Below are 13,007 nucleotides of genomic sequence, written 5' to 3'. Positions count from 1 at the left end.
GTTTGGGGCTATTCTGTTGCTTCTATTAAGCCAGGCAATCTCAACCAAGCACAGCTCAAGTATTTGGGTCATATTCATTAGGAACCAAATGTAAGATAGAAAACTGAAACAGGGAGGGACTAACTGTACCTGTCCAATAAGAATAAAGTGTTTTGTTTTGCCGTTGTAAACCATTTTACGATGGTGTGCCCTAATGAATATGTGGCCCAGGTCTGCTAATAACCACCAACCACTGACAGACAAACACAGACAGACAGACAGACAGACAGACAGACAGACAGACAGACAGACAGACAGACAGACAGACAGACATGCAGACAGGACAGCTGCAGACAGGAAGCTTTATTAAAGGAAGTCAGTGGTATGGCTAAATATGAGTTGGCACAGCAACACATGCTGAAATCAAAAACATCCCTAAACTCTATGTGTCGCAAATTGAACCCTTTTTCCTACATAGTGATGGACCCTGGTCAAAGGTAGTGCACTATACAGGGAATATGGTGAGATTTATTGAGATTTATGTCATTATTCACATTCTATGTAGGTCTTATGTACTGCATCTGACCTGAAAACACAGGCCACTTTTCATCCATTGATATAAGGTTGGGTTAGGGTTAAGGTAATGGTCAGTTTTGGGTTTGGTCTATCATCTGGTTGTAGTTGGATGCTGGTCAGAAAAGTCCCTCTTTTGGGTGTAATACCTACTTTTATAAGTGTTTGTCTCCCCCTACTGGCCATTTTCTACAAGCTCAGTTTCTCCTTCTATTACCGTGACCTTGAACCATAAAAACAAGACTGTGTTGCGGACAGCCATGTTCACTCTGAACTAAGCGGCGGCGCACTTCCTCCAGGACTGCTGCACAGAAGAAACGCCATGCAACACAGAGGTGGAAGAGATTGAACTTCACTGAGTTCAACCCCATTAGTTTGCACTATAAAGATCAATGTTTTATCAGGGATCGTATCAATATTATATCAGCCTATTTTCAATGCAACAAAACATAACAAATCAAATTTTCCAAGATTGAGTCTGTGATTTTGTTGTTGGCAGAGCCACAGCACAACGGAGTAGAATTTAATTGGCAGGGGTTGCGCAAGACTGGTCTTTCAATCACCCAGGAGTGAACGCGCTTTTCACATCAGATCAGAGCGGCTCGTGGGCACATTTGTTGATATTCTTTGCTAGTTGACGAGTAATTAGCCCAGTTCTACATTAATATGGGTATAGGAGCACAAAACGAGGAGCCAACACTTCAAGCTGTCTTTGAAAAGCCAGACAGGTAAAAAGCTGATGTCTTAATTAAAGGGGCGATGTTGTATTTTGAGACAGGTTTGAATATGTAAATACGTTTATAGGCAGAGGTCTAGCCTACATTGTCTAATTCTCTGTATGGTAATAACACATTTTATTTTGTAGAGTGGTGTCTGGCATAATACAATACAATACCATTTACAGTCACCTATTTGGCCCATGATGTTACAGACCAAATAAAAAATTATGAATTATTGTCAATATCTTCAGAATGTAAAACGTTTTAAAAGTGTCCTGCAATGTATGCCTGCATTGAGCACCACATATAGGCTACTGCAGGCTATATCATAGAAGTCAAAAGCTATTTCCTGTCAAGTTCTGATCTGTTTCACCTGTTCTCAGCTCCACTGGTGCTTTGTTGTCACCATGCTGTCCCATGTACAATGAAGGTTGTTACGGATACAGTTACCTGGTGTGTTGTATCCTGGTGTGTGTTTCTTTTCTCTCTTCTCCCCTCACAGGTGAAAATCATCACTCCCCAATCAGTCAACAACCAATCATCAATCAGAAGACACACCTCCTCCAATTTCCTGACCTATCACAGTTCCTTCCCCATGGTTTAAAAACCCCATTTGTTTGTTCTAGAGCCCAGCTCAGCTCAGCTCAATCTCTCTGTAAATGCCATGTCTGTGGTCTCTGATGTTTCACTCTCGCTTTGTGTCGTAACCTCTCTTTTGTTTAAGCACCTCATAGCACTTTGTCATCACCTGTGAGTATTGTTTTTGGTTATGGTGTTTGTGTTTGATTGCTGGTGGAAAAGGGGAAACAAGACAAGTCGCCCATGGGCATACACTACCCGTAGGTGAACTTTGTTAAATACACTAGTTAGAACTGGGTGGACCACCCACTGTATTTTTGGTTAGTTAGTTAGCTGTTGTTAAAGTAGGCTAGTCTAGCTTAGGGGTGTTTTTCATAGAATACTTATTGTTTCTTTCCTTGTCCAGCTCAGCCCCTTTTCCTGCTCCCCCCATTACCGTGTGTTTATAAATAAACCTAGAGTTTGACGGTGATTTCAGTTGTCGTGTTATTTCGTTCATTACAGTTTTCCTTTGTCACAATAATAATTTGTGAGTTATGTTACGTGCATTACCATCCCCCCTAGACTGTCGGGCCAAAAGGGATTCGTAACAAAGGTTGTGAGTCATTCTCACCTTTCATTAGCATTGTGTGTGTGTGTGTGTGTGCCATCTCAGCACTGTTCTGCCCTCTGTGTGTCGAGGTCACACTGTTTTAAGTATCCAATCACATTCAATCAGGAAGCTGGTAGACCTTGTTAAAGAACATTGTTCCTTTATTTTTTGATCTGTGACTTTGTTATTCTTATTATTAAAGTGATGATCACAGGTTGATAATTGGACCCACTTTCTTTTTACTGAGCATAAGCCTACTGCAAATCACATGACATGTTTCTAATCAAAATAATGAAGAAACATTTTACAGAGTACAGTGTGACTACATACTCTCCTCTAAATCTAAACACAACAATTATTTGTCTTCCTCATTCTCTTAATTTTCTTCTTCCTCCTCTGTCTCTATCTCCTCTCCTCCTTTCAACCCTATTAGATGTGATGGTCCAAGGTCCCTCCCCTGGGATTGTATTATCCAATGTCTTGAGACAGAGTCTGTACTACAGAGTCTGAGTCTGAACTCACCTCTATGGTGAGTTCATCTCTCACTTTAACCACAAGGTGGAAGCATTACAGGGTTAATAACAGTCAGATATCGTGGTTAATACCAGTACCTACAGGGTTAACAACAGTCAGAAATCATGGTTAATATCAGTACCTACAGGGTTAATAACAGTCAGCAATCATGGTTAATACCAGTACCTACATTAAAACATCAGATATCATGGTTAATACCAGTACCTACAGGGTTAAAACCAGTCAGATATCATGGTTAATACCAGTACCTACAGGGTTAAAAACTATAAGACATCACAGTTAGAACATCACCATCCAAAGGGCTGGACAACGGGCCACTCCGTAAAAACACATGGTTCCCATGAAAGCGGTTGGTTTTGCTACATTCTTAAAACATGATTCATTATGCAGAATTTGTGTGTTGGAGTCACTTTTAATTCTTAATTGATCTACCATTTCTATCAAAGGACACCACAATCGATGGGGACGCAGAGCAGTACCATTCTGCTCATCTGATGAAGGTGCACATGAATCAGTATCACTCATTATTTGCAGAAACAGATACTGGTATTTTTTATTTAACTAGGCAAGTCATTTAAGAACAAATTCTTATTTACAATGATGTCCTAGGAACAGTGGGTTAACTGCCTTGTTCAGGGGCAGAACAACAGATGTTTACCTTGTCAGCTCAGGGATTTGATTCAACAACCTTCCGGTTACTGGCCCAACGCTCTAACCACTAGACGACATGCCGCCCCAACTGGGATGGATCCCAAGGCAAATGTGGCTGACCAGTGAACCTCCAGGTGTTCATCATTAATACTGTGACCAAGACTGATGCAACCCGAAAAAAACATTCAAGACAGAGTTAATGAGTACTTGAGGTCACTGAGAAAGTCTTGACATGGCCTGCTCTCCCTTATGTCAGGAATTAAGCATCTTTGCCATGTTTACTATCTACTGTGGGCTATGTTTACTTGTCAGACTGCACAGTAGCTTAAATAAATGTGTACATTCTCAAATAGTAAACAAAAAAAAAAAAATCTATAACATGTTTCAACCATGGTGTTTTTCTGGTTGATGGCCAATATTAAGTACAGTCAAATGCATTTGTGAATTAAATCACTTTATTGTTTAATTAATTAAGGCTCCTTTCTCTTTTATGTGCTGGAGTTATTTTAAGAATAAAGTAGGCTAGTGAAGGCAACAAATTGTTGCTTACTGAAACTCCCAATGTCATCCAATTGTTACAATAGGATTTGAAGCAAAAGCCTACCCGCGTATGGTCAACTATTTCAGCACCTTTTTGTGCTGCTCTGAGAAAAGCAAGACAACTTAATAAACATATACATTTTTAAAAAGTAATTCAAAAATATATTTATATTGTACCACTGTAGATTTTGCAGGCAGTCAGAGATGAGTCCTATTGTAAAGTGTAGCAAAATGGGCAAACTTCAATGTATTCAATGCTTAAGTAGTCTAAAACCAGATTTGCCCAACCCCTACAAATATATTAATTTATTATTATCCCTGCATTATCATTGTATAAAAGCCAATTAGATATTAATTTAGAATCCTCTAAATGTAATTAGATCTACTATTGAAAATTGTTGATCTGAATTGATCTGCAAGTATTTTCATTTTCAGTTTCCGGTAAACTCTTTGTTTCCTTTCATGTGTCCAACCAATTATTATCGGATTATTCACCATGGCAACCAGTGAAATGTATTTCTGAGTTAGGTTGGCTAGTTTTTAGAATTCACAACAAAATGCCTCCAGCTGTCCATCACCACTGTAAATATAAGAGTGGTTATAGAGGGTGAGCGTGTATGTGTGTGTTTGTGCGAGAGAGAAACGAAACACACACAGTAACGTGTGTAAATGAGTTCCGAGAGCAGATCTGTTATCCAACGATTAGTTTCATATTAAAAACGGTCAAATGCTTCTCAAAGATGCTCTCTGGTGGTCAAACTAGCTCTAACGAGCGTTAATGGCAACAATGTCTGACACTTAAATAATAAATAATGTGCCATAGAATTCTGCGGCAGCCCGCAAGTTGTGCTGCAATATGATGCTGGAAGAATCACTGGAGGAGTTGGCAAGACAGCACTAAACAGACCTGGACTCTAGCTGGTAGGAGTTGACAAGACAGCACTAAACAGACCTGGGACTCGAGCTGGTAGGAGTTGACAAGACAGCACTAAACAGACCTGGGACTCTAGCTGGTAGGAAAGACAGACCTGGGACTCTAGCTGGTAGGAGTTGACAAGACAGCACTAAACAGACCTGGGACTCTAGCTAGGGTTGGGTTAAGTTTAGGTAAGAAGAATTGTTTAGGGGTTGGAGGTTAGAAAACAAAATTCATGCCAGCAACCTTGTGTTATGTCTTCCATTCAACACCAATTTATCACCAAGCAAGTGTATTTAACACGCACTGTAAGCTCTGCCCACTGACCATTGAGCTTTAATTGAACCAATCACATTCATTATGTGTGTCACGACTTCCGCCGAAGTTGGCTCCCCTGCCTGTTCGGGCGGTGCTCGGCGGTCGTCGTCACCGTCCAACTTGTCGCTACCGATCCCTTTTTCGTTTGTCTGTTGGTTTTGTCTTATTAGTTTCACCTGTGTGTATTTTAGTTTAATTAGCTTCCCTATATATAGTAGGTTGTCCCGCCATTGTTTTGTCAGGGATTGTTTTTGTTACTCTGTTGGAGTTTCATGTGTGTATTCTCCGGACTGTTTTGCGTGACCGTTTGTTTGCCGGAGAATAAATTCACGATATACTGAACCCTGCTCTCTGCGCCTGATTCCAACCCAACACTCCTAGTATCCCGTGACAACCTCCTTGAGACAGAGCTGCCCTCAGGGCAAGATTGAATACGGAAAACTGTCCTTAACCAATCTGGATTGTTGTTTGGGGTTTAGGCTAAATCTCTACCACCTGTTCACATTCTTTTAACCAACACTTTGTCCATCTGCTGGTGAATAAGAGAAAACGCATTTAGCGTTTAAATAAACCGATAACCAAACCACAAACAACATGGAAGCTATCAAAAAACTTGTAAGATGAAGATCAAGGCACTTAAAATGCCTTTATTGTGGTCGTACGTTTAATGAAACAACATACAAAAAATGAATGTAAAAAAAAAACAAGAATACAACGGAACATATTATCTACAATATTGTATGTATACTGCATAACTTTGCTCTTCAATAAAACACATTTGTTCATTGAACAATATATTTTAAAATGTTATAGATTGGGTTGCCAAATGGTGGTGTCATACATGACCGATGACATCACAATGGTCTTAAAGCCAATTTGAACAATGGGTTAATGAGGAAATGTATCAGTCTTCATTGGTTATCGACATGGCTTGTTTCTGCTGGTGCAAAAAGGTATGAAATCAGGTCATTTAATCAATTAACAACTACTATAATTCTGGAGTAGTATTTTTCTCTTAAACCTAGTGGGAAGAGTAAAAGTACAATGACATTCTGATTGACGAATACGTCAAAAGTGTACATGAAATGTACATGAAGTTCGGCTATTGCAAATGTCACTCAATGTAACCTGTCTATACTGTGTTATTTGAGGTTTAGGATAGATTCCTATGATTCTCCATTTAGGCCATCCTCTTCCTACTCTTATGACCCCCCCTTTCCATTGGCTGGGGATCTGGGGGGAAGTATTTAGCACTATCACATTTTCTTGTCAACAGAAAAAACGTCAGAAAGCAAATTCAGTTGATGTGGAGCAGAAGACAAGAAAGAAGAAGGAGAGGGGCACTTCATCCCCTCTCCAATTCCATCTGACCGTTCTGAACGGAATGGCTCCGCGACCTCTGACCCCTCACCCTCTGACCAACTCTCCTCCCTCCATCCACCTCCCTCTCCTGTTAAATGTTCCTCTCAGCCTTGCTCTCCTGCTAAACAACCCTCTGTACCCCGGTCACCTGCCAAAAACCCTTCCCCAGTGAAATCCTGTCCAGTGGTGTCCCACCCTTGTTCTCCCTCTCCTACCAACCCTCTGGACCGTCATGGAGACACCAGCCAGGAGGGCACAACAGTCAGGTAATCCAAACATAAAGTACAGTGCCATCCGAGAGTCTCTTTGGAGAGTTGGGTTGAGTGCTACCAGACCAGGGCCAGTGTTAATCAACAGTATGAGTGCTAATCTAGGATCAGGTCCTCTCTGTCCATAATAATCTGATTCATTGATCTATGATCTAAAATGCAAAACTGGTCCGAGATCAGACTCCAAGTCGGAGACACTTGATAAACACAGTCCCAGAAAGTTATTTTCCTGAAACTAGTTTTAGCCTCTTCTGTCTACATCTAGTGGATAAAGAGAGTACTAACCTATTGGCCTGGTCTACTTGGAACACTGCATTTATATGGACAGCAGTACATGCATAACTACTCAGCTGTGTTTATAGTACAGTACAGTATTTAATAGAGAGACTGTGTAGAGTGATAATATCTGTGTTTGGAGGTGTTAGACCTGTTTCTCTCCTTCCTCCAGACCTCTGTCTCTTCAGGAACACTCTAGTCCAATGCCCCAGAGACCAGTCTCAGCCACCAGAAGCATGACTCTTCCCAGGACCAGCTCAGCCACCAGAAGCATGACTCTTCACAGGGCCAGCTCAGCCACCAGAGGGCCAGAAGAGACCCAGGGGGCCAGAGGAGAACGGGTGGCACTGCTCAACATGGAACTTCTTGGGTAAACCACAACACACTGCAAATTAATTGAATATAAGTTCTTTATTGTTTAGAGATCAGTGTCTGATATACTATGGGGATAGGGCTTACTATCGAGCATGTCCGTTTTAATAGATATTTATAAACCCATGAATTATGTCAATCTTGGTCTAAAGGACATCCACTTCTTTGTGTTAAATATAATGTATCCCGTATCCCCTGCCATTATCATCACTTTATAGAGATATGAAGGTTATGATTCATCTCTATGTGTGTACTGATGACTGCTTCTTCTTCACAGGTTGCCTAACATTGGCAACACTTGCTTCCTTAACGCCACCCTACAATGCCTCCTGGTCCTGCCATCCTTCTCAAAGGAAATCCTGAACCAGGAACAACTCTGGAGCTCCTCCCCCTTCTCCAACCTGCTCAGGTAAGGGAATGCTCAAAAGCAGACACTCACCCCACACACCCATTAATTGTGGTCATAAATTAAAGAAGGGACACACTCTTTTCACACCACTTCGATAGAAAGTGATTGTCGTAGCAGGTTAGGAGAGCACTTTCACTAATCCTCCCTTATCCTAACCTTAACCACTTCATACTTTGCTGTTTACTGTATTTTAGGTCTATTTTCCAGTTTATTTTGTTTTTCGGAATCTTAATAACCCAGAAGAACAACAATGACACACTGACTTTCATGTAGGCATTTTGTAGGCCAATTTGGAAAGTGTAGAATGACTACATGACCCATAATGCTCATTGACTGAACATTCCACATTACCTTTGTAAATTTGGTAGTTTTTTAAAATGCTCTGGAATTGAGAGCAGTATCCAAACCAAATATCTTAGGAGAATAAACAATACTTTTTTGTTGTTTGGCTTCATTGTCCGTCCTCAAAGGTGAAATTGCATCGAATCGAATGAAACATTTCTAACGATGGGGTGCCACTAGATAAAACATATTTGTATTTACTCATCTGCCTCTTCAGGTGTAAGCCAGTAGGTTGACTCCATCCAGTCAGCTGCTAACTTACTCTCTGTCTCCCCTACAGGTCTCTTTCTGATGTGCACCGTTCGGGTCGACCTGACAGTGTGGCAAACCAGGCCTCAAAAGCAGACCTCATGTGGAAGGTCAAGTACTCCTTGTCGGGATACGATTTGAAGTATCTGGGGGACACGCAACAGGTAACTGAAGCACTACTCTCTTGTGTACGAGTGCTCTTCTTGCAAGGGTTCATTTTCTCTTTTTAATTTGCTTTTATCTTGGTGTGTTTCTTTCTCTTCCTCATCATAGGACGCACATGAGTTACTTGTCGATATGCTGTGCCAGCTGAAGGAGGAGGGCATGATTCTGAAGACACTCGGGATGAACTATACCTGCCCTGTTTCCCAGCTGGAGTTCCAACTTGTGTCGGTGCGCACATGTACCAGGTAAGAGGGTGGTTGTAATGTATCTACTGAGAACATGATCTTTCTATATATATATATATATACAGTGTATATTACTATTACAAAACACATGGCATAACAGAAACATTGTAGAGACCTGAAACAGAAACAGACTTGATGCATTTTTCTTCTCTTTGTCCTGCTTCTGAAGCTGTGGGCGCGAGTCGTCTACCAGAGAGGACTACAACCACCTCTCATTGGACTTCAGCCCTGAGCGCACCTTGCTGAGCAGCCTGGCACTCACTTTCAAAGTCAGCACTTAGGGCTCAGCCCTGCATGTAGAGACTAACACCCAGGGCAAGCTGCCCACTGCCTCAGAATACGCTATCTTATTATTGTAGTGGTATCATTCAATATGTAATGCTTTTGTTTCTAACCAGAGTGAAAAGGTTGAATTCACATGTGAGGGCTGTAAAGGCCTCCACGCCTCAAAGGTGGAGCAGTTCCACACACTGCCTCTGTGAGTTGTCCCTTTATAACCTCTCATAGTACTAGCAGTGTTTAATGTCCTGAGCCTTTAGGAGTAGTTACCTTCCTGAGCAGGTTGTAGGACTTAGAGGTGAGCACCGCCAAACAAATTTCACTCATCTGTTATGTTGTTGACTGGTTTCATTGTCTGTCTGTTCATCTCTCTTCCTCTCTGTTTCTGGGCAGTGTGCTGGTTCTGCATCTGAAGAGGTTTGGAGGACCTGGGGGGTTGGAGAAGCTGGAGGCTCCTCTTTCGTTTCCTTCGGAGCTGAGGCTCTCCACCCTCTGTGGGGACATGGAGCCACACCTGCACAGTGCCAGTCCACAGGCCCTCACCAGCCAGGCCCCCAGCATCCAGGGGTCCATCCCCCAGACCCTCGCCAGCCAAGTCTCCAGCCCACCTGGAGAGACCAAAGACAGCGCCCTCTGCTGTTCAGGTAGGTCATGGCACCATAACACTATTCTTGCTCCAACACCACACAAACCACCCACTCCCAAAACGGTCCTGCTGACAGAGAATCTAGAAGCTGCAATTTAAAATGTTTCTCAGATATCTTTAGTGATGTATGGGAGCTGATTTAGTCCAGAGCAATTCAGACAAGTGACCACGTTTTCACAGCTCTTGATATGTATATTTGACCCCTCAGATTCAAATGAGCAGGAACCAGGGAAAGTGCTGCTGACAGCCTCAGTGGTGAGAAGAGAGAGATAGAGAGAGAGAGTGAACGCAGTGAAAAATAAGTTATGACAGAACACTGAGATAGTTATGAGGAGTACACAATGTAGTAGACCTCCTGTAGTAGACTAGTACTGTAGTAGACTGTAGACAGTGTGGTGAACTGTAGAGGAAATGAGAATCCTATCATCACATGTGTTTTCTGACAGAAGCAGAAGCCAGTGCAGTCAGTGAATGGTTACTACCAGCTGACTGGCGTCGTCTCTCATTTGGGAGGCTCCGCAAACTCCGGTAAGTAAATACCATCAAACACACACATGCAGATGCACAATACATATGACATCAGCTGAATTCCAAATCACTCCCTTCTCCTTGGATCTCAATTTGCATGTTCACGTGTGACTCTGCCGTATACACAAGCATCCCAAAGCTGAGGGAGTGAAAAGTATCGAGGGTGAAGGCCAGGGATCATCAACCATTTTTTTCTTAGCCAGATGGGAAGAGGTGTGGAATAAAATATCTCAAATTTGTAGACTGCAAATATACCGTAGGAAGGCCAAACAGATATAATATTTGACTAATTTCAAACCTTGCTTACATTTGTGTACAACCACATATATATCTCTTTATTGTGCGTGGGAATACTTTGAAACAAATTTCCAAAATGAAAATCACTTGGAGCTGATTTGCTTGTGTTTTTACAGTCTTTTAACAATTACGTTTTATTTGGTTAAAAAACATAGGTGGCCAAATAAAATCATCCTTGGGCCAAATTTGTCCCGCGGGCCGCCATTTGTGGAACCCTGTTTTCGGGGATAATTAGACACTTCAACAGCCATTTCGGCCAAGCGAGCAAGGCTGCAGGCTTCAGTGAAGTGTCATCCCAACAAGCACTGCAATATGTTTAGACTTTGCTCAATTTAATTCAAAAGAATGGAGAGGCATGCCTAATTATATGCGACATGTATTTGTTTATCTCTGATTTCAAAACTTGACACATGTAACAGATAAAATACCTCCCAAATGAACTGTTTAACTGTTACAAAACACTCTATTACCCACAATAGCCTGACCCTTGACCTCTAGTCTGTCTTCCTTGTTCCACAGGGCACTACATTAGTGACATATTGCATGCCAGTGGAAACTGGTTCTGCTGTAACGACAGCCAGGTGTCAATGTCCAATGAAGCCACTGTGCTGAGGACCAGAGCCCGGAGTGCCTACATGCTCTTCTATATGTTCAGGTACTGCTTACTCTCACCATCTATATTCTTGTGTTGCTATTTATGTGTACGGTTCTTTTCACCCTACAGGGCAAGAGAGCGGGAGGCCCCAGCACACAGGGCCTAACAGGGCCACCAGCATCAGCCCCAGCCTAAACAGGGGCAGCACCTGGACCAGCACTCAGACCTGTCTCATCAGGGGTAGTACCAGGCCCAGCCTCAAACCCCCAGCCCAGCCTCAACAGGGGTAGTACCAGTCCCAGTCTCAAAACCCCCAGCCCAGCCTCAACCCTCACACACCTGCCTCGAAAGGGGTAGCATTTGGCCCAACATCAACAACCCCGAGCCCAGCCATAACAGTGGCAGCACTGGGCCCAACATCAACACACCCAGCCCAGCCTCAACATGGGAAGAACCAGGCCCAGTCTCAACATGGGCAGAACAAGACCCAGCCCCAACACCCTCAGACCTGCCTCAACAGGTGCAGCATTCAGCCCAACTTCAATCATGCTGCTCTTCAACACTAGCATGAACATTCTTTCAGTAGCTTATGTCATCAATACCTGCCCTTGTCTTGACTACTTCACCTAATGTATAAAGTATACACACTAAATGTAGTACACATGTAGATGTGGTGGATAGAGAGTGTGATTATTTAGAGGATATAACATCCCTTATATTTGGTTTGGTTTGAAATCCTCCTGTTGTGAAATACACTGTGGTGTCTAACCTCTTATTCAGCATGGTCACACCGGAAGACCTGCAATATTAATAAAGACAAGCAAATGTAAGAAAATCCCATTTAAGATGATTCTGTTGACCGTTGTAACTCTTTAACTCAGGAAGATTTATGGTCTGGGATTCAGGCCGGTCCTAACAGGAAACGTGACAAAGGGAAGCAGCTGTAATGGAGCCTTCTAACACCCAATCAGGTCTGGAGGAGGAATGTCACATAAAGATTCAGAGGTGCTATGAGTATCTTTTGAAGTTACTCCCCAGTTGTATTTGAATAAATACAGACATGAAAATGCTGGGCTACGGATGTGACCTTGGTTCTGTGATTTTATATCCCCAAGACATTGTAACCTGAATCACCAATTACAGTGAAGCTAATGGGGAGGAGATCAAATGTTTCATATGGGGTGACATTTTATATGTACCCCCAAGACATGCTAACCTCTCACCATTACTAATAGGGGAAGGTTGGCATTTTATATCATACCCCAATTTTATATCATACCCCCAAGACATGCTAACCTCTCACCATTACCAATAATAGGGAAGGTTAGCATTTTATATCATACCCCCCCAAGACATGCTAACCTCTCACCATTACCAATAATAGGGGAGGTTAGCATTTTATATCATACCCCCAAGACATGCTAACCTCTCACCATTACCAATAATAGGGGAGTTTAGCATTTTATATCATAACCCCAAGACATGCCCTGACTCCAAAGTTACACAATACATTATTTACCATGCTAATACCTTACTATTACTAACCTCTCACCATTAGTGCTATTATCTTTA

At 42.2% G+C, this 13,007-nt stretch overlaps 1 protein-coding gene across 1 annotated transcript; it reads left to right on the top strand.

The window, feature by feature from the left end:
• The first annotated feature begins 10,342 nt into the window (after window positions 1-10,342).
• LOC135536957 (uncharacterized) lies at window positions 10,343-12,505 on the top strand. Its single transcript, XM_064963177.1, has 4 exons — window positions 10,343-10,372; window positions 10,462-10,543; window positions 11,360-11,495; window positions 11,565-12,505. The coding sequence occupies exons 1-4, from the start codon at window positions 10,343-10,345 to the stop codon at window positions 11,599-11,601; spliced, it is 285 nt and encodes a 94-aa protein (XP_064819249.1). The 3' UTR covers window positions 11,602-12,505.
• Window positions 12,506-13,007: the final 502 nt, after the last annotated feature.

This window comes from Oncorhynchus masou, unplaced genomic scaffold (genome assembly GCF_036934945.1).
Source record: "Oncorhynchus masou masou isolate Uvic2021 unplaced genomic scaffold, UVic_Omas_1.1 unplaced_scaffold_688, whole genome shotgun sequence".
Lineage (NCBI taxonomy): Eukaryota > Metazoa > Chordata > Actinopteri > Salmoniformes > Salmonidae > Oncorhynchus > Oncorhynchus masou.
The sequence above is the reverse complement of the archived record's forward strand: the minus strand, read 5'-3'. Positions and strand labels throughout refer to the sequence as shown.